Source organism: Zea mays, chromosome 4, assembly GCF_902167145.1.
Source record: "Zea mays cultivar B73 chromosome 4, Zm-B73-REFERENCE-NAM-5.0, whole genome shotgun sequence".
Lineage (NCBI taxonomy): Eukaryota > Viridiplantae > Streptophyta > Magnoliopsida > Poales > Poaceae > Zea > Zea mays.
In genome coordinates this window covers 214,422,984-214,447,748 of record NC_050099.1, presented here as the reverse complement: position 1 = coordinate 214,447,748, position 24,765 = coordinate 214,422,984, and the positions used below count along the sequence as shown (strand labels likewise).

Genomic DNA, 24,765 nt, shown 5'->3' with positions numbered 1-24,765 from the left:
GGACTGATAGTAATATGGTCAAGCCAATTCACGATTCCTCATATCTTATTCACTTTGTCTTGACCAATCCTCTTAATCACTTCATCCTCTGTTCTGATCATATGTATGTAGGAATTTCTCAGGTCTTGTCCATATATATTCAAACCAATACAGAGACCATATTATATCCATTTGCATTGTCTCATTGGTTATTTGACCTCGTGTTGAACCTTTGTTCACTGATCATTATACACTATTCAAGTATGTTCATCATACTGAATTTCCTGTTCAACACTTAGCAAACTCGTTAGACCTTTAAATGTGTTGTTATCCAAATCACCAAAACTCACAAAAGGGATGAATGCACTTTCAGGATTGCTTCGTGCAGATGTTCGTTGAGGGTGGAATTGATGGAGGCCGGCGTTTCTTCAGATGTCCTAATGCATATGTAAAAATTAATTTCTAATCCTTTGTTCTAAATACTTTTGTTGTTCAGTGAAACTAACTATAAACATTTATGCAGCATTCATTAGTCAAGGAGAATTGTGGGTTCACTCGTTGGGTAGATCCTCGTCCGATTTTTCCTCATGCGGAATACATATCCTACCTACAGAATAGGATATTTGATCTAGAGAGGGAAGTAAGCAATAGAAATGACGAGGAAGAAAGAGACAACAACAGCCCAGATCCATATTGTTGCTACCCTTGTCACAACAAGAATGTTGGTCCTCCGACGTCTCCACCGCACCCACAGCAGACAACAACAATGGGAGGATACTATGGAGAAGGGTCCACACAATTTGGAATGTGGGAGCACTATTAGAAAACTCTTTTGTATCAATTGCTTTCAGCGTGTTGATTATCTTTATCAATTGCTTGAAGTCGCCTTCAACAATTGCTTTAAATGTAGTTTTCATCAATTGCGTATTTATGTCATTTTCATCAATTTGAAGGTAATTCATTACCAAATATCATTGTTTGGCAATACATAATACCGAATAATAAGTTCATTATTACATAACTTCAAATAAAACACCTAGACTATTGAGTGCAACGGGGCCATTTGCCCTTGCGCAATGCATTAGGGTTCTCCATTGCTTCCTTTGCACGACGTGCACGCTCAAGCTTCTTCTCCTTCTCTTCACTGCATTCAGCAACACGCCTCATTTCATGTTCGTCTTCACGTTGTTGCTCGGCAGCAAGCTCCTCTCGTCTTTTCTCCATCCTCTCTTTGTCCTCTGCATCCCACTTTTTAAGATTCTCCAACCACTTCTTGTCTTTCCCTGATATTTCTGTGTCAATCCACTGCTCAAAATCACATAGCGGTGGAGGAGTCTACAAAACATGCAATTATTAGTAGGCAAAAAACATTCACCACTCCGAGTCTTCAAATTGTTAACATATTACAAGACTATTCTCACCATTAAATTCATCCGACGTTGAGCAATAGTTGGCTCAAATGCAAAGTTAGCACACATCCAATACCTCTGTCGATAGGTGTCATGATCCTCAGACTTATCAACCTTACAAGGATCACCACAAAAACACATAGGCACTGGAACACCACTTGGCAAAGGCAGCGGGTCGAATGCAGTTCCGGTCAAAGGATCCTTCCTAAATTTCCATAAGCTATATAACAATCACAAATATAATAGACTCGCAAAATAAGAGGCGGATCCAACACTTACCTTTGTTTAGCAGATTTACCACGCCTAGACATCCTATAAATCAGGTTGATATCTCTAGTTTCGAAGAATTGGAATGAGCACACAAACCAGTCGGACGTAGGGACCTATTTATAGGCACGTACCTCGGCGCCATAGATCTTGACGCCGAGGTAGGGGCGGCAACTACCTCGGTGCCAAGATCTATGGCGCCGAGGTACGTGCCACGTAGATTCCAAGTCATCCCTCCATCTAACGTATGCACGCCAACAATATTGGCGCCGGCACACACAAGCTCGGCGCCAATGATGACGGCGCCGAGCTAAGGGTCCATTTTTTGAAAAGCAACTGCCAGGGGCATAATTGTGCAAAAAAAATCCGAAAAGGGCCAATTTGCAAAAAAGTTGGTCGGGTGGGTGGTTGGGAAGTTAACGGCGGTGGCTTCGCGCGAGGCGACCGCGGACCCTCCGTCACGCAACAGGATCTCACACGTCACGTAGCGGTGGTGCCCGGCCCAAACATATATGGGTTGATTTGGTAGCCTAATTAGGTTGAAAGGGGGCGGGTTACATCTTGTCACAATTTGTTTCGTTTTCAACATTTGATCACTTTTCGTATTTACTGAAACAAAAAATCTTGAAACAGATGGTTGACGGGTTGGGATCTGACGAAAACAGGAGAGCCTCCAACCCGTCGTATTTTCAAGATCCCGTATTTGGCTATAAGAAAACACCGTATTTCACCCACTTTCAAATAGTCGGAATGAGCCCCAACAACCAATAATGGTGTGGATCCAGCCAAGGTGGCGGTGCGAGTGAGGCACGACAAAGACCATGAGCTTCTAAGTGTCCCACCCGTCGCCGCTATACTTAACCTCCCACCCCTGCTTCCCATGAACCACTATCAATATAGTTGAACTCAATCCGGTCGTAGAGGTCCCTCGTTGTGATATCCATAAGCGGCTCACATCCTATACATGATGATCGCCACGGTCGAGTGTCACACCCGGGTTTTAGGGATCCGGACGTGAACATAATCACTAGGTGTTCTGGGATCAAGTCTCACGCATATGATAAATCATGGTACAGAAACAAATGTTACAACTTTACTATATAATAAGAGTTATGTACAAAATAAATAAATAAATAATTACATCAAAAGGAGATAACGATCTAGCAACCTAAAGTTGACTGGGAGACGACGGCCAAGACCTCTCACGAACACATCGCAGCATCCTCCATGCGCCTCATCCTACGGTACATGTTCTTTACCTATGGGGTGTGAGACAGCAAGGGTGAGCTCACATATGTTCATTGCTCAACAATTTGTGGGGAATAATGTATATGAACTCACCAAAGGTGAGAGTTAATGTGAAGTGTAAGGCTGATCAATAATAGGGGTTAAAGCAGAGCGTTGCTTTTAATAAGTTGGTCAAATTTCATTAGCAGTTACTAAATGGTAAATACCAAACCATAATAATAATAGAACAAAATTAATAGTAAATCACATGCAATGCAAATGACAAATTGAATTTAGTTCCATAATTTAATCATGCGAGAGTCCAGAGCTACTCATGACCGCAAACACGGCTAGTATACCAGTTTTACACTCTGCAGAGGTTGTACCCTGTACCCACAAGTCGTGTATCCCATGTCACCAGGGTTAGCTAGACCCTTAGACACGACCGAGGTGAATGCCTAGGGATCCACTACGAGGCCTTTACAAAGTTCCACTAGATTTAGAAAACCCGCTACTGTTTCTAGGAAGAGCAATGCAGGAATCCCCCGTCTAACCGCCATCGCTACAAAATTAACATGGGAACCTCCCTACACGCCTACTCCCCTACTGCCCTTGCCCCTATTGGGTAAGGTAGTCCTCCACTACCTTTCCTAGTTAGTCAGCCAAGGACGTCTCATTTCACCCTTGTGGTGGCACGTGTTTTTCAAGTTAAGCTTCATGTTCCAATTAAAATAATGATCTTGTCATGAACAATAAATAAAATAACAGTATAATTGGAACTTGAGCATAATGTAATATTAAACCCAAAACCATATAGAGCAATAGCAAAACTACCCAAATAGTTCAGGGGTAAACAAGGTAACAAGATAACCAAACTAGGGTGACCTATTGGGTCCCATCAAAATTAAGCCTATACATGAATAAGTGATAATAAAGAACATTATTGGGTAATAAAAGTGGTCAAAGGCACAACTTGCCTGGGTCTTGAGATTCCAGGTACCAGGATGATCTTCAGATTCTCGTGACCTCACTCTAGTCGTAGCAATACAAACAAACATGGTATAGACAAAATTAACATCACATCAAACATAAGAAAAACTGCATAATAATAATCTACGCGTTGCTACGAGATCGTGGGTTCGCGAAACACTAAAATCAGGTTACGGTTAAAGAATTATGATTTATGGTAGATCTATGTGGTTTAAATATTAAATTATATTATAAATTGGTTAGTGTATATCATATGTGAGACTATTCTATAAATGATTAACTCAACCTTAATCTTAATTATAACTTTACTAGAGATCATATTTTAATCAAATTATAATTATGGAGAGGTTAACTTCGATTAGAGGAGTTAATCTATTAAACATAGGCTAGACAAATTTCTAATAATAAAAGTATGGGGTGTGATAAATGTTAGTGTCATACTGTATAGATAACATTATTATGAATCTAACGCAATTTGAACGGATCAAATCGGAGTTACAATTGTCTAGTTATGAATTTCTGAAGTTATTTAGTACCTAGAATAGAGTAATTCAAGTGAATAATTTTAATTCAAGTTTCATGGGTAAACAAAGGTACTAAGTGATAAACAATATTAAAACAAAATTAATGCTACTGGAATGAATCAATTTGGAGTTAAAATGATCAAGATATGAATTATCTAAGTTTTTATCCATTTTTATATACCTTTTTATGCATAAAATAAACTTCAGGGGTGAGTTTGTAAAGACCAGGGACCTGCTTGTGATCAGTTTTAACAGAAAAGGATAGCGGGCAATAAATCAAATAAACGTAGGGTCTCTTTTGTAAACCAACCACGCCGAAGGGATATCTTTGATTCCCAGCCGTCAGATAAAAAACCGAGGGCCTAGATTTTAACCTAGCTCAATCGAACGGGTATGTATTATGAGCCCCACAATCCCATATCGACGATCGCGATCCAATACCCCAGCCATTAAATCCTATCCGCACCTCGCCCGATCGACGCCCAGATCTGCTCACGCGAAGGGGGTATGCTACTTCTAATCATTTCCCTCCATTTCAGATCCCACGACCAGGACCCCGTCACCACCCATCTGCCTGCCCCAGCGGTGGCGCAATGAGCTCACGGCAGCGTAGCTTGCCGGAGACAGCCGATTAGGCGCCCCGGTGCTCCAAGTAATTCGCTGAAGCACGCATAGTGATGCGGAGATTACAGAGAACATGCGAATGGTTAATTTACTAGCGATCGTGTAGAGGCGGGGATCAATTTTGATGCTTAGCGGCAAAGGGGTAGAATCCCGAGCTCGGCCCGAATTCACCCTCCTCAGGTCACTTTCGCACCCCCAATCCGAACACCACAACCACCCGCGTGATCCGACAAAGCTTCACTGCCAGATCCCCAGGGCTCGACGCCGAGGTACCTCGGTTTCAGACGGCGGCACCCCTTCCTGCTCGCAAGGGACGTTTCGTGTTTTCTTTTCTATTTTCTGATTTTTCTTTCCTATTTCAAATTCAACTCAAACTTCAAGTTCGAATTTCCAAATTTTTAAAACGTGTAGAAAAGTCTAATATGAGATAATCCTCTGTTCTCCCTTTTTTATCATTATTATTATGAGTATTTTCTTTATTATCTTACTTGCAACAAGGTTAGTTCACTTAATCCAAAGTGTCATTTTCCCTATTCAAATTTCTATTTTACTCTCATTCACCTATTTTATAACTAAATTGAAATGTTCACTTCAAAACCTCAACATGATATGCGTATGCATAAAGTAATCTATCTATTTAGTTACTTTATTTTGATTACTATTTATTTCTTTCCTCATTTTCTATTTGATATTTTATTTAAAATTTTGAGATCAAATTATGATACCTTATTCCAATAGGATGTATCACCATAATTGTAACCAAGAAATGCATCTCCTCATTATTTATCTAGTGGCTACTTAACTAAATTAATATTTATTAATTGATTATGAATAGGAAAGGTCCTAGTAATTTTTCCCAAGGCTTTCAAAAGTTTTAGAAATACTATCATAAATATCTACTTCTTTATTTTATTATTTAATGATACATATATATATTTTTCTTTCTGCCAATTTTAGGTCTTACATTGAGTCTCAGAGGAGAAAGGCGGGTTTGTATATGAGGCACATGTGGGTGAAAGGAACATGGAAGCCTAAGAAAAAGACACAATATAAAACTAAAAAAAGTTCGATGGCCAGCTTATGTCCGACGGTCTGTCGTGACAGCCATCGAAGATAAGCTTATTTTTGAGCAGTGACGAGATATCACAGCATGCGGTCGGACATAAGATTATGTTCGACGACTATTAGAGCAGGCCATCAGACATAAGCTTATGTTTAACGGCTGTCGGTCGGAAGTGGCCCACACTGTTCCATTCTCTCTGCTCACTCACGCTCATGCCCCGAGACACATGGATACACTCGCACTCGCTCCGCCGCCACTGACCCTGCCCGCCATCGGTCGTGTTGGTCACTTGTTCTCAAATGCTGTGAATCAAAAACAAGGCAACACAATCATTAAAGATTAAAGACTTTCGTCCTCCGAAGCATTGTTTCCTCTTGGATTCAATGATCATCGGATCAAGGTCTTAAAGTACATGCCTTCATCATGTTATCAATAGATTAAAATACACAAATATCAATATAAAAGATACAAGTTATTAATTCATCGATGATTAAATTCCATAAGGTAAATATGAATATTAATAGAATTCATATTACAATGATACCTTCGGCTTGCTCGAAGGTGAAGACACGAGAGGGCAATTAGAATACATCGTGAACAGTATGGTGCTACTGTTTCTATTTATAGACACGGGACACAGTCTGGGTAAAATTACATTCATGACCCTCAACATCTATTTATTGGCATAACTTAAATTACTAAGGTTTATCTAGTCTTTTCATCCTTTGCTCGATTTAAACCGAAGTTGATGGTAGCTTCGGCACTTGGCATCGTTGCTTATAAGCGAGGTCTTCGTCTTGAGAACCTTCGGCAGAAGGAGAGAAGACTTCAGTATTACTTTGCTGAAGGTGTTTTTGTCTTGAGGGCCTTCGGCGGAGAAGAAGACCCCCAACAGTAGCCCCTTCGTGGTGATATATCGTTTTTTTAATAACGAGCTCGATCCACAAAAAACACGAAGGCTTTGGAATGCTGAATATGGCAGAACCACCCAGATTATTCCAGCTTAAGTGCCCGAGTCACGCCTTGAAGGCGACAATACACTTAAATCAGAATAACCCATCAGTTCTTCGGATCTAGTCCGATAGAGCCACTTACCAAGTATCGAGTACCATTAGCTCACCCGATGGTGAGACTCAGAGAGAATGCAATAAACATGAAACCACAAGTTTAAGTACTTAAGTTATTACATAAAACGGAGTTTGACAAAGATAACAATGTTCTTAACATTGCAGCGGATAATAAATAACGTTGATAACGAGGAATAGGGCAAGGCCTGGCCCACTACTCCTCTTGGTCCTCTCCTACCGGCTAGACTTACCCGGTGTGAGGAGTCTACTCCTCTACCTCTAGACCATAAAGTTGTTTGGCTGAGGGGATTGGTTTGCCAAAAGCACTAGCTGAGTCTAAAACAAATTTTAGCTTTTCAAGTTCTATCATATCCATTTTACACTAGGTTTGCTCCTTTCTAAGCATACATGGTAACAATCATTTAGTGCAATCAACATGTTATCTCCAGAACCTTATTTCGCTTCTTACTCGATGCAGTACAAGGGGTCAAACAGTCTCATTAGCTGCGAGAAGCAGATAATTTGAATCGAGTTTTAACCTTGCAAGGTAAACCTAAACACACGACATGTAGTGGCACTCCGTCCCCACACATATCAGCCGTCCCCATCGATTCCCCGGCAACAGATCAGGGCTCATGGCCTTGGCATACAGTGCTCTATTGACCTCGGTCGCTGCCGTGCAATATCCACATTTGTACCCACCATCGCTAGCATGGGAGACTCTGTCTCAGGTCCAGTGAGGAGGAAAGACTGCGGGCAGGTTCAATCAGGTACTAGGCTTATCGGTTACCATAATCCCGACATGTGTCTAGTACGTTCAAATGCTTGACTCAGGTATGCGCACATGAGTCCTTAATTCCATTCTCGTCTCATAGACAAGGCATCCACCCAGGATCCATGCCCATAGACCATCATAGATCCTGTTACCAAAATGGATACAACCAATTCCTAACCTCGCGCGAGTGCTAGAAAAATCACTCGACTTCTACCGAGATCCCTAATTAGCAAAGCAGCTACTCGACCTAGCATACTAGTATCCATCTCAAAGGAATCCTGAATTCATGCAATTAGGGTTTCAAGTAATTTCTACACTTAAATGCACGATACAAGCCTACAAACATTAAGTGCAGTAAAATAGCATATATAATGGTTATGCATAAACCGGGCTTGCCTTCAAATGCGGGTGCGGCGGGAAGTTCTTCGGCGATGCGGGAGCTGGTTCCCGGGCTTCTTTCTGCTATGTCTCTTGCTCCTGGATCAAGACGTACTCTCTGTCCGTGAGATTGCAATGTAATGAATGCAAGTGCATGAGCATGAATGCAACATATATATATATATATATATATATATATATATCCCTGGTGCATACTATAATTCAAAGAATTCTCTCATCTTTTATTTTTAAGGCCTTTTATGGGGTAGGTTGAACTGCGCTTCTATTCTAGAAATTCCTAAAACTCCTATAAAAATTACAGTGGCCTATTATTGACATACTTAAGCTCCTCTAAAAATTTGGGGTCTAAAGTGTAAGCGGTTAACCCTGTAAAAAAATGACAAGGTCTTGGGCAGAGAGGGCACTTTGAACTACAACCCTTGTGTAGAAGTGGCTTCTGCCCTATAGCTTATTTTTGCTGATGTTTATGGGTAATATCATGCTTCTGCGCCAAATTGTGAACAAGGAAACCTAATGGTTATTTAATGGCAATTTTCTAAAGTTTGGGAGCTTAGCGGGTGCTTTCTACTAACACTCCTTTTGAAAAATGTCAAACAACAGATTTCCTAATTTGTCTAGTTTCTTCTTTGCGCAAGAGTAATCATTCCCAAAGTTGGTCATTTTTTACTCATAGGGGATGGGTTGTATGATTTCCTAAATTTTTCTAACTTTCTCATGGGACAAGGGGTGGAGCATATTCTACTGTGTAACTACCTTATTTTTACATTTTTCCCCCATAGCTCATGTCTCAAATGTAACACCCCTGGTGTTACCAAAACTAAAACTTTGGCATGACATCATTTGCACTAGCATTTCATTAGGTATGATACACCTAGAGTGCATCCACTAGGTAAAAATTTCAAAACAAGTTGTGATGTGATGTCTCGAATTGATCCTTAACCCTAGGGTAGGGTTCTTACCCAAGGACTAGAAGCATGTGGGTGTGTGAGATAGCAATTTGATTATGAACTCAAAGGTTAGTGAAGATGTTCAAAAGAGACTAAACTTAGAGTGTTGGAGTGGCACATAAACCCTAGAACACTCAAACCCTAATAAGGACCCCAGAAACCCTAATTAGTGCCTTATGAGGTGATTCCAATTTTTATGCACTTTTGGACCAAAGTGCATATATCAAAGTGGTAGAGTAACAAAAATAGGCAACCTTTATATTTGGAGATTTCCATGTTTTATGGAACAAATTGGAGTAAATTGCAAAAAGGTCCCAAAGGCACCCAAATGCTTAACTCCGAAAAATAGTGATATGGTGCTGACTTTTGATCCCTGTATCTCTTGGTCCATGGGGATTTTGTCGTGGGGCACTACAAAAAATTTGTAGATCTATTAAAGTAGTCCAAGTTTTATTAAGGGAGGGAGCCCTAGAGTTGTTCGAAAATTAGAGCAAAATGGCCTGGAAGTTGGGATGTCAGTCGGGGGTTGGCCTGAAGGTTAGACTAATGGTGGCATTAGATCAACTTGAGAGCTGAATTGTGCTTGATCGAGTGGAGGTATGAACAAGAACCCTATAAAAAATTAAAGTTGACATGATGGACAACAACTTTGCTATGGTCGACTTGGTAGGTTGTTGAATGAAAGTCGAAGAGAAATGACTCTCAAATGGCTCGGTAAGGCGCGCTGAATGAACATTGCCATGGTATAGTACACTGAAGAAGATTCCTGGTGCAGTGTACCTCACCACCGGTGATCGGGCACCGTGATTCGAGCTTGCCCTGAAAATTCGTGCCTGGATCAACGTGGATATTACCGGGCAAGTGAAAAGATCATGACTACGGATAAGTTTGTGAGCTGGCCACCGTAACCACTTGCTTCGCGACCGGACGGAATGTCCCCGTCGGCGTCTGCCGCTCGCCGCGAGGATGCCTCATTCTTGGAGACGTTACCACGTTGCAATAGGTCGCTGTGGACAGCCCATTTACTGCCAGGGGCTTTACCTCACCGAGCGCCACAACAGTTGCCCTCTGGTGACTCACATCCCTTCTGGTCGTGAGATATTCTCATCCCAAATTCACAAAGCACTCATGTAGCTACTATAAATTAAAGGCTCTCCCTGATCCGCCTTCTGGTTACGCGCCTAGTGCACCCTTCCTCGCTTCCAATTACCCACCAGAGCTCACAAATTGCAGTTTTCCCCATCGTGGTCAGTTACGCCGCCGTGAGGCACCCGACCGTGACCAACTATTCCCAGGTTTGTTCCTTCCCCTCTGTGCCATGTTCTAGCATCCTTGAATGTTAACATAGCTTGTCGGCCCAACCGATTGAATATTATCGCGATAGGGCATCGAGAACCTTACCTCGCCGCCGCAGAACACGTCTGAGAGCACGCTCCCGACAACCCACTTTCCCATACCCGCTCCGTCCAAATTCAAGCATGTACCCATCATCTGGTGAATAAGTGAAACTCGCCCTAGCTCCAATTTAAACACTACCGCGTTTGGTTGTTCGGAACGCGCTCACCGGAGCTCTAGCGTCGTCATGGCCATGAACAAGCATCAATTAGGGTTGGACCAGTCCAATTAAGTGAGGGTATATGCTTGGGTAGGCTCGCGCTTGGTGTTCGAGTGCTAGTTGTCTCATAGAGGGGTCGCCGTCGCCGGGAAACCTCGAGTCCGGCCATGTGTTTGACGCAGTTCCGTCAAGGACCAAGAGCCCTGAAGAAACAAAAGTCCAGGGGTCTTTGCGCAAATGTCAGTGAGACACGTAAATAGTACCTAGGGTTCTTTAATGGTTATTCGAATACCTAGGGGTCATAGCGCAAATCTGTAACACGGGCGCGGGCGGCATGTGCGGGGGTCGTTTCCTCTGCGTTCGTGGGCCGAGCCCGTTGGTTTCGGCCCACTACTGTTGAATTTTTTTCTTTTTCCTACCAATTAGTAAATTACACTAGAAAATGTATGAAAATGATAAAATAGTGAAATCAATTTTGTAGAGTCCACAAAATTGTGTAGATTCTGATAAAATTGGTTGTAAGATTTTTGCAGCAACAAGTAAATTTCTAGTTATTTAAAAGTACCCTTGGGAGGCTTTAAGGAATTTTAGAAATAAAACCATAGGTCCAAAAATCATAAAAATTTGTAGAAAGATGATATGCCCTTAGAATAGCTCCTGGTAAAAATTTGAGCCTGTTTGTAGTTGTTTTACCTAGAGAACCAGAAACTAGCCAAGTATAAATTTTATAAACCCTAAGTTTTGATACTAATCTAGGGTTAGGTCAAACTCAAGTTATACAAAATGCTAAGCACCAAGTTGATCAACTTTAGTATATATATACAGTTCTTTGATTCTCTAAAGTAATCTTAATTTGATCCCTTTGGGCAAAGACTATATTACATAGAATTATGAGTATAATTATCATATGCTTAGTTGAGAGTATGTGAGCTTTCCACCTCTCTCTAAATGAGAGATTGCAAAGCCTATCATTACATGAGCATTCATATACTTGAAATTGACTTGTAGAGCACCTAGAAGAAGAATTTGAAGTGAAGTGGAAGAGGAGCCTACTCCCACATCTGAAACTGCTCCAACTGAAGTTGTCTCTGAAGGTCCTCCAGAAGGTGCCCCGATAGGGTTTGCTGCTAACTGCAATATCCTAGTAGAAGAGCCTGACTCTCCTCCTCATCAAGGCAAGCCCCAGTGCATTTGCCACCCCTTGTTGTTTTAAACTTTTATCACTTATATGCTGCATTAGGTAGTAGGAGTTGAATGATTAAACCTTTGCTGCATAACTTCCTTGAATTATTGATTATCATCCTTGATACCTGCTTTAAAAAGCTAGATGTGCTTAGTATGCTCATAGGCTAGAAACAAAATGTTCTGATCTAGGAATCATGTTTTTACAATGAAAATGGACCTGGAATGATGCATGTGCCAAAGGCCTTGATGACTTCATTATTTCAGTAGGTACCTCTGACAGGTACCAGGTTTTCAGAAATAGTTTAGTTTGAGACCAGACGTTGAGCAGGAAAGGTCACCCGTCTGTGTTGCTTAAGGACCGCATGATTGTTGGCCTTCTGATCTAGGACCCTTTAACTGGTCAAATGCCTCATCATGGGTAAGCTTAGCCTCGACCGGACCAATACCAGAACAGCTCGCACACACTGGGAGTGGAGAGATGGCGGGAGTAACGTGTGCCCACCTAGCAAGTGGCTGGATGGTGGGGTACTGTGCTCTCGGGTCGCGTGAACCCGTTCTGGTCTTGAGAAACCCGGTGACGAGTTGACATATGCAAGGGTTAAGTGCTACATATATCGTGTGGTTGGAGATCCCCAGCTGGGTATTAATCCATTCGTATCGCTGAACTTCTCAGATATGAAGATTAGATATTCAACCCTCATCGTAGATAACAAGTGAAACTAAAGCTGCTAAAATGAAGCTAGTGTAGGACAAGTGAATGCTCTATATTAGGCAAATCTAGATTCAGGAAAAGTACTTAACTTGTGACGTAAAATTTTGGCATAAGGATCCACTACTAGTAAGCTTTTCTGCAAAATGGAGTCTTTGAAATTTAGTAAACTTTACCTTGATTCCCAACAAACCAGCATACCCTTGAGAGTCTTTGCTTTAGTCGGGTAAATCTCGTTGAGTAATTGCGTACTCATGGTTTTATTCCCATTGTTGCTGCAGGAGAGACTATTAACACCTTTGCGTTTTGTTAAACTCACGATGGAGGCTTTTGTTTATGTTTATTATGTGTGTGCTGCGGGAAGATGGCTTCTTCCCAGGTGTTGTAATAAATTAGCACTTGACTCTATCTCAGGCATGTAATAATAATACCTACTACTTGGTTTGGATACTTTAAAAGTATGCTAATCACAACAAGATACTGAAAATCCCCGTCGGCTACTTTAATCCCCGTCGGTTTTGTCCTAAGCCGATGACAATTAAACAATCCCCGTCAGTCATTCCCTAACCGACGGGCGTTAATAATCCCCGTCGGCCTCTGGACCAAGCCGATGGGAGTTAATAATCCCTGTCGGCCTCTTGACCAAGCCGACGGGAGTTAATAATCCCCGTCAGTCTCTGGACCAAGCCAACGAGAGTTACTAATGATAGGGACGCTCCCGAGAGTCCAAACTTCATTTCTTCTGTCTCTAATTTTATACCGCGCCGCCGCCCATGTTCTCCATCGCCGCCGCCGCCGTCCTTCTTCTCTCCCATCGCTGGCGCCGTCGGTGTTCTTCCACATGCCTAGCTGTCACCCATACCCGCACCGGCCATAGCCGCCGTCGGTACCCGCCGCCACCAAGTGAGCTCTCCCCCACGCCTAGTCGTCGCCCGTACCCGGCCGCCCCGGCCATAGCCGCCGCCGGTACACACCGCCGCCACCCGAGCTCTCCCCCACACCTGCGTCACCCGCCGCGCTGACTCCTCCCCCACCGGCGTGGGCCACTGACTTCTCCTGTGACGGCCGCCGCCCCGCCCACGCCCCACCTTCTCCTAGCCGCGGCTCCGACGTACTCGCGCTGCCATCGACACTGCACCAACTCCGATCGATGTTGTCCATCATCGTCGTCCGCATCCAGGTATGATTATGGTGGTTTTTATTTTCGTCGGTTTTCATGGCCGACGGGAGTTAATTATAATGCGATTACAATTTGTTTAATATTGTTATTTGTTAGTATGATTTGACCTAATATGATTTGATGTATGATATTTGTTATTTCTAACTTGATTTTGTAAATATGATATGATGTATTTGATATTATTATTTAATGAATTTGATGTTATGCAAGTATTAATCGATTTGATAGATTTGATGTTATAGGTAATGAATTTGATGTTCTGCAATTATAATTTAATTTGATGGATTGGATGTTGCAAATATTGTTAATTGATGAATATCATGTTAATGTGATGAAGGTGATGTTATGTATATATATAGTTTTACTACTTACCTATAGATGTATGTGTGACGTGTAGAAACATGAATGTCTCACACGCACTCCTTACTCGTACACACAGCCGCAATAATGGGTGATAGACGTGATTGGATGTATGAAGGTTTCAAGAAGGGTGGGTGTCACACAAGTGAATGGTTTGCCAAGACTCAGATGTTTCTGGACCATGCAACTGCTTTGTCACAAATAGATAATATTAGGTGTCCATGCAATAAAAGTAGAAAAATGACGAGCCACACCAAGAGGCAGGTCACACTACACCTATGCTCGCATGGTTTTGTGCCAGGCTATAAGGTCTGGTATCTCCACGGGGAGTCACGCCTTGAACGAGCAGCGGAAGTAGAAGTTGATGACGGTGAAGATGTGGATAGGATGGACCATATGCTTGAGGATCTGCAGCCTGAATTAGCCCTAGATCATCATGATTCACCAACACCAGAGGTTCAAAAGTTCTTCGACCTCCTCAAAGCGTCAGAAGAGCCTCTTCATGGGCACAACGATGTGACCGTTCTCGAATTCGTGACACGACTAATGTCAATCAAGTCCAAGTTTGCATTATCTATTAATTGTTACAAAGAGCTCATGGATTTGATTAGGGAGGTTCTTCCTACTGGTCACAAGATGCCCAAAGACATGTACCAATCCAAGAAATTGCTTGAAGGTCTTGGTATGGAGTATGAGAAGATTGATGTTGCTAAGACAACTGCATGCTTTTTTGGAAGGAACATGGCAGAGAGCAAAAATGCTTAAAATGTGGGAAGTCGAGGTATGTGGAGCTTGTAAATGAAAAAGGGGATAAGGTGGTGACAAAGGTTGCACATAAACAGCTTCGGTACATGCCTCTCACTCCTAGAGTGAAACGTTTGTTTCTCTCGAGGAAGACCGCTATGCACATGAGGTGGCATAAAGATTGCACGAACAAACAAGATGTGTTAATGGTGCACCCATCAGATGATGATGCATGGAAGGCTCTTGACAACTTTGATCCAGAGTTTGCGAGCAATGCAAGAAACATTCGTATCGGCTTGACAACTGATGGTTTCACGCCTTTCAATATGACCATTGCATCGTATTCATGTTGGCCTGTCATTGCCATACCATACAACCTTCCACCTGCTCTTTGCATGAAATATGAGTTTATGTTCCTATGTATTGTTATACCTGGGCTTGAGCATCCTGGTGTATGCCTCAATGTGATGCTTCATCCACTGATTGAAGAGTTAAAGAAGCTATGGCAAGGAGTGGAAGCCTATGACTGCTTCAAGAAGCCGAAATTCAATCTTCGTGTTGCGTATCTGTTCTCAGTTCATGATTTTATGGCGTATGGTATTTTCTCTTGATGGAGCATGCATGGTAGATTGACGTGTCCTTATTGTGCTAAAGATACAGATTGTTTTTGTCTTAGTGCTAGTGGCAAGATATGTTACTTTGATTGCCATAGATGTTTTCTACCCTTCAATCACCCCTTCAGAAGGCAGAGAAAGTGTAACACCCCAGGTGTTTATATTCCGCTCGACAACGAGTATGGATTTAAGCATGTAATATCAGTGGGTAAAACGGATGCTAAAATTTTAATCATCTTCGCCTATCGCGATTTTAATATCGCATCTGTTCCGTCTGTCGCGAGTTCGACCTCATTTTTATCTATTCGGGCTCGTCCTAAATTTTCGTAATATTCGGAACATCGTCATTCCGGAAATCGGTGCGTCCGATGATTATTTAAAATTTATCGCTCGCGCGAATACGAATTCGGAAGCCCGACCCACTCGGATGATTTTATCCCGAACAAATTAATTTGGACTCGACGACTAAAATGTTCGGGGCAAAATAATCTGAATCGCGTATTGTCCGAGAAAAATCGTGCGCGAGGATATGATCCAATTTATCCTTCAGCACGCTGTTTTGACGACGAAATCGCGTATACATTAGTGGATCTGGTTTCGGCTAATTTCGGTCGGATCATGCAGAGCAGATTAAAATACCGAAGCCGAACTCGTTTTAATCTGGTCCGTTTACACCGTGCCCAGACTAGTCACGAAAATTATCCAAACGAGGTTTAGCCAGAACCATCTAAATTGTTGTTTATCTGATTTTTCCGTTTCTTAATTCGGAAAATGAAGTGTGTACCTGGTTGCCGTATAGCGCGTCGACTCTTTGTTCATCGCTAAAAATCATGATCTAAAACATCTGCAATTTTATTCATAAAATAAACAGAAAATGGGGAAAAATCTGAGAAAAATTCCAGCTGCTTTCTCTCCGATTTTTTTCACCGCCCATGACATGCTTTACTACACTCCCGTGCATCTCTTGTTCCTGCTTACCACGAGATGAAAATACCCCTGCTGCTTTCCAGCCTTTCGTAAGTACTATATGGAGAAATGGTCAAAAGAACAAATAAAAGGTGAATGCGATAGGAAAAGAGAGGTTCTCCTGATATTTTTCTTCTTCGGCTGCCTTATCCTCTTCTTCTTCCAGCCATCGTCTACATCCATCGCTGGATTTTTTTTCCCCTGCGCCGCTCATCTGCTGTTCTTATCCCATGCCGCCGTTCGCTGGCCGCGTGTACTCTGGGGTCGTCGTGCTGGCCGCCTCCCTCGTCTTCTCCTCAGGCCCGCCCGCGCTCTCCCTGCCTTCTGCACGCGCGCAGCTCGCCCCAGATCCTCCCAGCCATGACGCGCGCTTCCCTGTGCCCCGCGTTCCTTCTCTGCACTGCTTCCTCTGCTCCATCTTCAAGCACGCCGCGCTCCAAATCGCCTGCTGTTCCTCTTCCCCAGCCATGGCCGCGCCTGGCTCGCCGGCGTTCAGGCCGCGGCTTCCTCCTCCAACTCCGGTCGGCCAAGAGCCTAGCTGCCCCCTTGCTTCTCTCCCTCCATTTCCCAGCAGCGCCCTGTCCCTGTCGAAGCCCTTCTATGGCGCGCGTGGATTTCTCCTCCTCCATCCCCAGCTAGCCTGCGAGCTCCTCCCTCCTCCCTGCATCCATGGATCTCGGCGCCCATCTCCATGGCTCGCCCTGCGTCCAGCCGTCGCGCCCGGTTCCGAGTCCCTTTCCTGGCCGAGTTCCCTGCTCCATCTCTGCCCTCTGCCGGCGCTCCAGCTCCTCCATCCATGGCCATGCCTGCTGCTCGTCGGTGCTCGCCGCGGGAGACGGCGCTTGGTCGCCCAACCTTCCTGCTCCTCCCTGTTGTCGTGTCCCTGGCTCCTGCTCCACTCGTTGCGTGCGCCTGCGCGCTGCCCAGATGGCCGTCTGTCCTTCCGTGTCACGCCTAGCTCCAGCTCGGTCTCTGCTCGATGCCCAGCGTCGCGCAGCACGGCTCGGCCCGACGGCATAGAGTGTCTCGTCATCGCCGGACTTGTCTCGCCGACCATCGTGGCGTTGTTATTTCCTGCTACGCCGTGACATCGTCGAGCTCCGGTGTTTAGTGTCGAGGTCGCTGCGTCGTTGTCGCTCTGACTTCCGTGTCCTCGCGCGGTATGCGGCGGTCGTGTTCACATCCGCGGCATCAGCATCCCCATCGCCGTTGAACTCCCAGACATGTTCCTCTCTGTTCGCTTGTCCTCAGTTCCGGTCTGATCTCGCGCGCGTCATTTTGAAACTCTGCGCGTTCGTCGTGTCGCGATGTGTGCCGATATTCTCTACCGGTAGACCTCGCCATCAACCAAGTTCAAGTAATTGCTGGCCCCTCAGACCCGGCCATTGTTTGCCGCGGAACCACTGTCGGATTAATTTTTAGCTTCCCTCGCGCGGCTCTTTGGAGATAATCTCCTCACCGGCTGTCGCTCCCAATCTTCAGCTCATCGACTCACCGTCGTGTTTCTTGTTCTCCCTCGTCGGTCGGCCTCGCCGTGGCTAAGTATGTCTGCCGTGCTATGTGCTTCGGTCTTTGGTCGCTGCCTCTTGCTCACCATCCCCTATTCGATCTCGTCGTCAAGCTTCGCCTCAGCCTTAGCTCGTCGGTCACGCTCGTCAGATGTGCGACCGAGGACTTCAGCTGAAGGCCGTCGTCAGGCAACTACCAAGTCGAGTTGTGATGTGGTGAGCCGATTCACTATTTTTATTATCGGTTTTATGATCGTAAAATAAGACACTTCGTATACGTATACGATTAAGTTAGAAATACTAGTAATGCGAGGTGTGCACTTGGTAATTATGGATAGATTCGTTATTATGTCGTTAGGGTGTGTGATATTAGGGAGTCGATGATAGGAGTGAAATTCTAGCTGTTGGGCGATGACGGGAAGGACGTTCATCGCGTGCTTAATGTTTGATGGATAGTATGAACTGAAATCATCGCCGTTCTCACGAATTTTGTATCGACTAGTAATAGTACACTGGTTCGCTAGTTTTTATTATTAGTTCAAGGCTTGGATTAATTAGTTATATTAGTTGCGTCAGTTCTCTGGACGGTAGTAACCGTGCGTTGTGGTTGTATTAATTGTTTATTAAAATGCTTCATCGTATATAGTGTATTGGTTTATATAAATATATACATATGAGATGTGTAGGTGATGAGTAGGATAGGTTTAGTGTTCTAATTAATTAGCTGATAAGTTGTGTTTAGGCTAATTATATTAAATATGTATTGTTTGTTATTTCATGATGTTTGCGTTAGATTCGGTTAATCTAGAGAAGCGTACTTATTGCGCTCAGTCGTACATCGATAACTAGTGTTTTAGTATAAAATTGTACAACGCCTCGCCACTAGGTGTTTAATGCGCTATCGTATAGCACTATTTAGATTTGTGCTATTTCTGTTAATATGCATTCATGTGCATCATGCATTTCATTCAGGTGCGATAATTAATCACGTCATGCGGAAGATGACTCAAGTCGACCCCAAGCGCGGATTACTCCGCATGGAGATGCTGATGAACGAACCTGCCTGATCAAGTGTTAGGACAAGGATGATCGTCAAGTGATCGACGTCTAACAAACACTAACCTAGTGTTTCTTCCAGGCAAGTCCTGGTGCATTTGCCCCTTCCTTGTGTTTTAAATGCTTTTTCACCTTATCTGATGCATTAGGTGATAGGAGTTGTGTGATAAACAATTGATGCATTACCATTCCTTGGAAACTCCTTAATCCCAGTTTTATAAAAAGAACTGATAATGCTTAGCCCTGCTTAGAAACTGAAAAATCATTTGTTTTCAAAAAGAATGATTGTGGAACATTGGTTATGGGCCTTTCGTTTCAAAAATCAAAGCAAACTTATGGTGATGATTCCACTTCGGCCGGAGTGGGTTCATCATTCGGAAAAGAGTACCCCTGTCGGGTACCAAAAATGGGGAAAATGGTTTGAATACATCTAGACCAGACGCTGAGCGGACGTGGTCGCCCGTCTGTGTCGATTAAGGACCGTTCAATGTAGGCATGTTGTGGTGGAGACCTTGCAACTAGCCACATGCTCCGGTAAGCCTGAACCCGGCTATTCCATACGTGAAAAGACAACTGCGCACTGGGCGTGGGAGATGGTGGGAGTAGCGTGTACCCTCCTGGCTAGAGGCTGGATGGAGGAGTACTGTGCTCCCGGGTAGCGCGGACCGGTTCACGTTGTGGAGGATCTGTGGGAACGGTTGACATATGCAAGGGTTAAGTGCTACATATGTCGTGTGGTTAGGGATCCCCAGCTGGGTATAATCGGTTCGAATCGTCGTTGCTCCTCGGTCATGGAGACTCTACCCTCCGACCACTCATCGTAGTTGACAAGTGAAATATGAATTGGCTAAAAGAAAGCTAGACCAGGACAAGTGGATGCTCTAGATTAAGCATATCTAGATTCAGGAAAAATACTAAACTTGTGAAGTAAAATTTTGGCATAAGGATTTACTACTAGTAAGCTCTTCTGCAAAACAGAGTCTTTGATTCTTGATAAGCCACACCTTGAATCCCTCTAACCAGCATACCCTTGAGAGTCTTTTCTTTAGTCGGGTAAGTCTTGCTGAGTAATTCCATACTCAGGGTTTTATTCCCTGTTGTTTTTCAGGTTATAGTTTTGTGCTGCTGTTGATGGTGTTAAGTGCCGGTGGGCTCAGCCTTCTTATAAGTCTAAGTAATTCTTCTATACTTCTTATTGAGGATGGTCACATGAGCTAGCATATATTTCAAACTTACAAATAATTTATAACATCTCAAAGTTATTCCTTTGAACCACTTTTGTAATCACTCTGATAAATACAATAAACTTGTTGTAACTTGTAAAATTTGGTAATAAGATTTTCCGCTGCAAAATGTTGGTGTGTGATTTGTGTTTACTTAGTCTTGCGATCCTGGTTGTAAGTGGTTTATCCGGGGTCCTTGGGACACTCGGACGGATCCTGTTAAGTTATCTGGTGCACATGCATAGCTGTCTGAGGTCTTTGAGACAAGGACAGGTGCATGTGGGCCCAATAACTTGGGAGGTTCTGCCACAGAAAGGAGTTTAGGAAGGGCACCATCGTCACGAAGGGACCACCCAAGTGACATAGTGGGATAGAAATTACAGAAGAGCAAAGGAAACTTGTCCTAGACGAGAGTGGGAAAAGGTATCAAGGTTTTGGTGAGGAGCATAACTGGACTCACATATGTGGCTTGTGGGAGCTTCCTTATGCTAAGTCATTGATTTTGATGCACAACATCGACGTCATGCATCAAGAGAGTAACTTTTGACAAGCCCTCATAAATACATGCATGGATTTCCCTGATAAAACGAAAGACAATGACAAGGCACGCATGGACTTAGCCGTGATATGTGATCGTCCAACCCAAGTGCTTAGAGAAAACGGAGGCAAACCAAAAGCTAAATATTGTCTGAAACCTAAGCAACGAAAAGAAGTGATGAAGTGGATGAAGGATCTGAAATTCCCCGATGGTTATGCTGTTGGGTTTAGAAGATCTATGAATTTGAAGACAATGAAGATGAATGGACTGAAGAGCCATGACTTCCACATAATTATGGAAAGGCTCATGCCTGTAATGTTTCATGGGTACATTTCCGATGCTGTGTAGAAAATGTTAGCTAAAATTAGCTATTTCTACAGACTACTGTGTGCTAAAGAAATCAGAAGAGATGTGATGGAACAACTGGAGAAAGAGGCACCGATGCTTTTGTGCAAATTGGAAAAAATATTTCCACCGGGTTTCTTCAATCCTATGCAACATCTCTTTATACATCTTCCATATGAGGCTAAGGTCGGTGGTCCTGTTCAGTACATGTGGATGTTTCATATAGAAAGACCATTAAAGAAGCTTAGAGCAATGGTGGGCAATAATGCAAGGGTTGAAGGATGTACTGCGGAATAATTTAAACTGGAGGAGGTAGCACACTTCACAAGTTGTTACTTTGTAGAAGAACATAATGTATTTGCTCAAAAGAAGAGGTACCATGATGATGAACGAGAGATGCCTCCGTGTAGTGATCTTTCGATTTTTCAGACAAACGGAAAGGCCGTTGGTCCACCCAAGGCATATCACCTCACTATGGAAGAACGAAAGTCTGCTTTACTGTACATGTTCACGAATATGCCTAAGGTGGAGAAATACTTTGTGTAAGACTTATTTCCTTAAATTGTTCATATGTGAATTAGTTTATGTTATCAAATATCTCATGTCATACAAAAATATTTGACAGCGAGTTTGATGAACAAAACATGAGGTGTCTCGGTAGGCCAACAGCGAGAGACATAGACAAATTGCGACGTGATGGAATGCATGGGCGACTTAATTTCATTATGTGGCTTCGAGACCGTGTAAGTCTCAATTATGTGGCTCCGAGAACTAATTTTAGTTAACTAATATTACGGAATTTGCTAATGCTTTGTGGCATAATTGACAGTTTGGGGAGGAAATGAATTTGAATGATGACTTACGTCAGTTATCTATTGGAAGCGTAACTGCCAAAAGCTATGGACGTTACGACGTACATGGATATCACTTTCGTTCAAGCATTTTTGAATCTAGTCATCCTATGGCGGCCACTCAAAATAGTGGAGTCGTTACTAGGGCAACCGACATGGAAGGACACGAAGCCTGCTACTATGGAAAAATAAAAAATATAGTCGAGATTACATTTGCTGGAAATAATACTTTAGCGCTAGTTTTCTTTGAGTGTAAATGGTATGACCTGAAGTATTATAGGACCAAATTTGGGATGACACAATATTCAATTTGTTTTACCCTTTTTATTGATTGCTGTGATTGATATAATATGTAACATTGTGTGTGCAGGTGATGGTTCCATGGATGGCGCCCGTGCCTGATGTGTATTATGCTTGGTGTCGATATTGGGCTTCCGAAGGCTTCCAGAAAGCATCAGCGCATCACAGGCAATGTCGAGGAACCAATCCTAACCACAAGTTTGGCGGTGACGACATGCTCCGAAAAGAAAAAAGAATGGTAAGTTTGATCTAGCTATGTCGATCACCAAATAGTACGATTGCTTATGGATGTTTTTTGTTTATACAGTAAGCTACGCGTGGCCAAAAGCCTAGTGACATTGAGGTCTACGAGGAGGGCCACAATGGACCAGACCCTAACAACCCTGACCAGCTCTGCAGCCAGACAACCACAGTTCGGCTAGTGAGTTTTGACCCAAAATTACAAATGTTCAAAGTATAGAAATTCATGCATTTGTAAGGTTTTGAATTATGTATAGGTGGCATATGGGGAGGAGATGGTTCGTCTCCATGAACCTGACTTCGACTGGCGACATGAACCGGTGGATCCCTCGGTGGTGTACGCAAGTGGTGGTGGAAAAGCGCATGGACGGTAAGCTCTAACTTATGAAATTACATGGTTGACACTAAATTGATCATGCAGTAATCACATATTTTTGAATCACTTATAGATACACACTCTTTCGACGGATTCATTGACTCATCGTCGATGAGATCTCAGAGGACGGGTTCGTCTTCCCGTAGCTCGTGCTCTCGTCGACCGAACAAGCAGGAGTTGAAGATTATGAGGATGTGTGAGGAGATGAGACAGCAACGAGAATTTATGGAGGCTTGCAATGCACATAACCAAGCGATGTATCAAGTGAGTATACATAATCTGAACTCTAAATTATTATATTTCAATACAACATCTTCAATAGTAACACATATGGTTAACAGTTAATGCAGCAACAGGGCATGATACCAAATATTCCACCGCCACCACAATCGAGCCAGTTTGCATCCACACCAGCTCCGGTATGTTCATCTTAGCAAATTCGGTTAATAACATTGTCTAAACTAGCAATTCATATAGTTAGCAAAACATGAACCGCATACTTAACTTGTTGAATATTCATTAAATAGGGATTGGGGACTCAACAGTTCAACACCCCTCCGACACATATACCTATACCTGGAGATAGGGTACGTTTGATAACTCTTGATGAATTTATACACTTGTATACTTGTTGATATTTGCATTTAACGTGTTGGTATTTGCATTAAAAATGTTGATATTTGCTAACTTTCATAGGTTACGCCCGAAGCGGTGGTAGTGGGTCTGATCCCACAGCAGGGACTGGATTTGTTGAGTCCCTCTTCGCGTTCCCTCCTCCAGGTGGCGGCAGCGGTCAAAGCTCTAACCACCCAAGTGGTGATTATCCCTAAGTATGGTGTTTTGTCGTATTACATTACTAACTCGTGCACATTATGTTTTCCGTGAACTAAACACTTTAACTTATCTTGTTCTTATTTGAAATGTTTGTGTAAACTATGTTGGTGATGTGTGAATTGATTATCAATGTATGTGTTTATAATGTGTTGGTTCTGTATGATGATATATATGTGTTGTGTGCAATTGTGGAGAAATAATGACATTTGGTGCTGTTTTTGTGCAGCAGTATAGGTTAATCCCCTTCGGCCTGACCATAGCCGACGAGCATTAACGTTAATTCCCGTCGGCCTAGTAACTCCCGTCGGTCCTGCCTGGCCAACGGAAATTATTCGAATAATTCCCGTCGTCCAGGTTAAGCCGACGGGAGTTACTGGGTCGCCGAGCATTAACATTAATTCCCGTCGGCCTGCCGCAGCCGAAGGGAATTACTAATTCCCATCGGGCGCTGACGGGAATTAGCTTATCCCCGACATCTAATTTCTGTCGGCTAGTGGGCAACAGGAATTAACCATATATCGACGGGAATAAGTAATCCCCGTCGGTTTGGTGCTTATTCCCGTCGGTTCTGAACCAACGGGAATTGATTGGATTCCTATAGTGAATGTATATTATCTTATTGTAAAGTCTTCCGCTCAACTCATGTATTTAAAGTTTATCTTCTAGTGGGATTATTGTAATACTTGCAACTATGGTGAATGTTCCTTGGGAATGAATGAGTTCATCGAAACTTGGCACCCCGAGTAAGTTATCTGATTCACTTACATATCCATCCAAGGCCTTGAGGGCAGGGATTGGTGTACGTGGGCCCGATAACTTGGTTGGGTTGTGACAGCTGGTATCAGAGCCATTCACACATTTTTGCAAATAATAGAATAATCATCAGAACATGTCTTTAAATGAAATTGAG

At 43.1% G+C, this 24,765-nt stretch overlaps 1 protein-coding gene and 2 long non-coding RNA genes across 3 annotated transcripts; all 3 read left to right on the top strand.

Annotated features, from left to right (window-relative positions):
* Positions 1-16,447: 16,447 nt before the first annotated feature.
* LOC103654578 (uncharacterized) lies at positions 16,448-20,499 on the top strand. Its single transcript, XM_008681419.3, has 2 exons — positions 16,448-18,308; positions 19,065-20,499. Exon 1 carries the CDS (start codon positions 16,815-16,817, stop codon positions 17,670-17,672), a length of 858 nt encoding a protein of 285 aa, XP_008679641.1. The 5' UTR covers positions 16,448-16,814; the 3' UTR covers positions 17,673-18,308; positions 19,065-20,499.
* Positions 20,500-22,600: 2,101 nt separating this feature from the next.
* On the top strand, positions 22,601-22,957 carry LOC103654577 (uncharacterized). The gene is made up of 3 exons (XR_566189.3): positions 22,601-22,643; positions 22,713-22,826; positions 22,903-22,957. It is a non-coding gene; the product is annotated as an uncharacterized lncRNA (long non-coding RNA).
* Positions 22,958-23,114: 157 nt separating this feature from the next.
* On the top strand, positions 23,115-23,591 carry LOC103654576 (uncharacterized). Its single transcript, XR_566188.3, has 3 exons — positions 23,115-23,285; positions 23,363-23,440; positions 23,549-23,591. It is a non-coding gene; the product is annotated as an uncharacterized lncRNA (long non-coding RNA).
* The last annotated feature ends 1,174 nt before the right edge of the window (positions 23,592-24,765 follow it).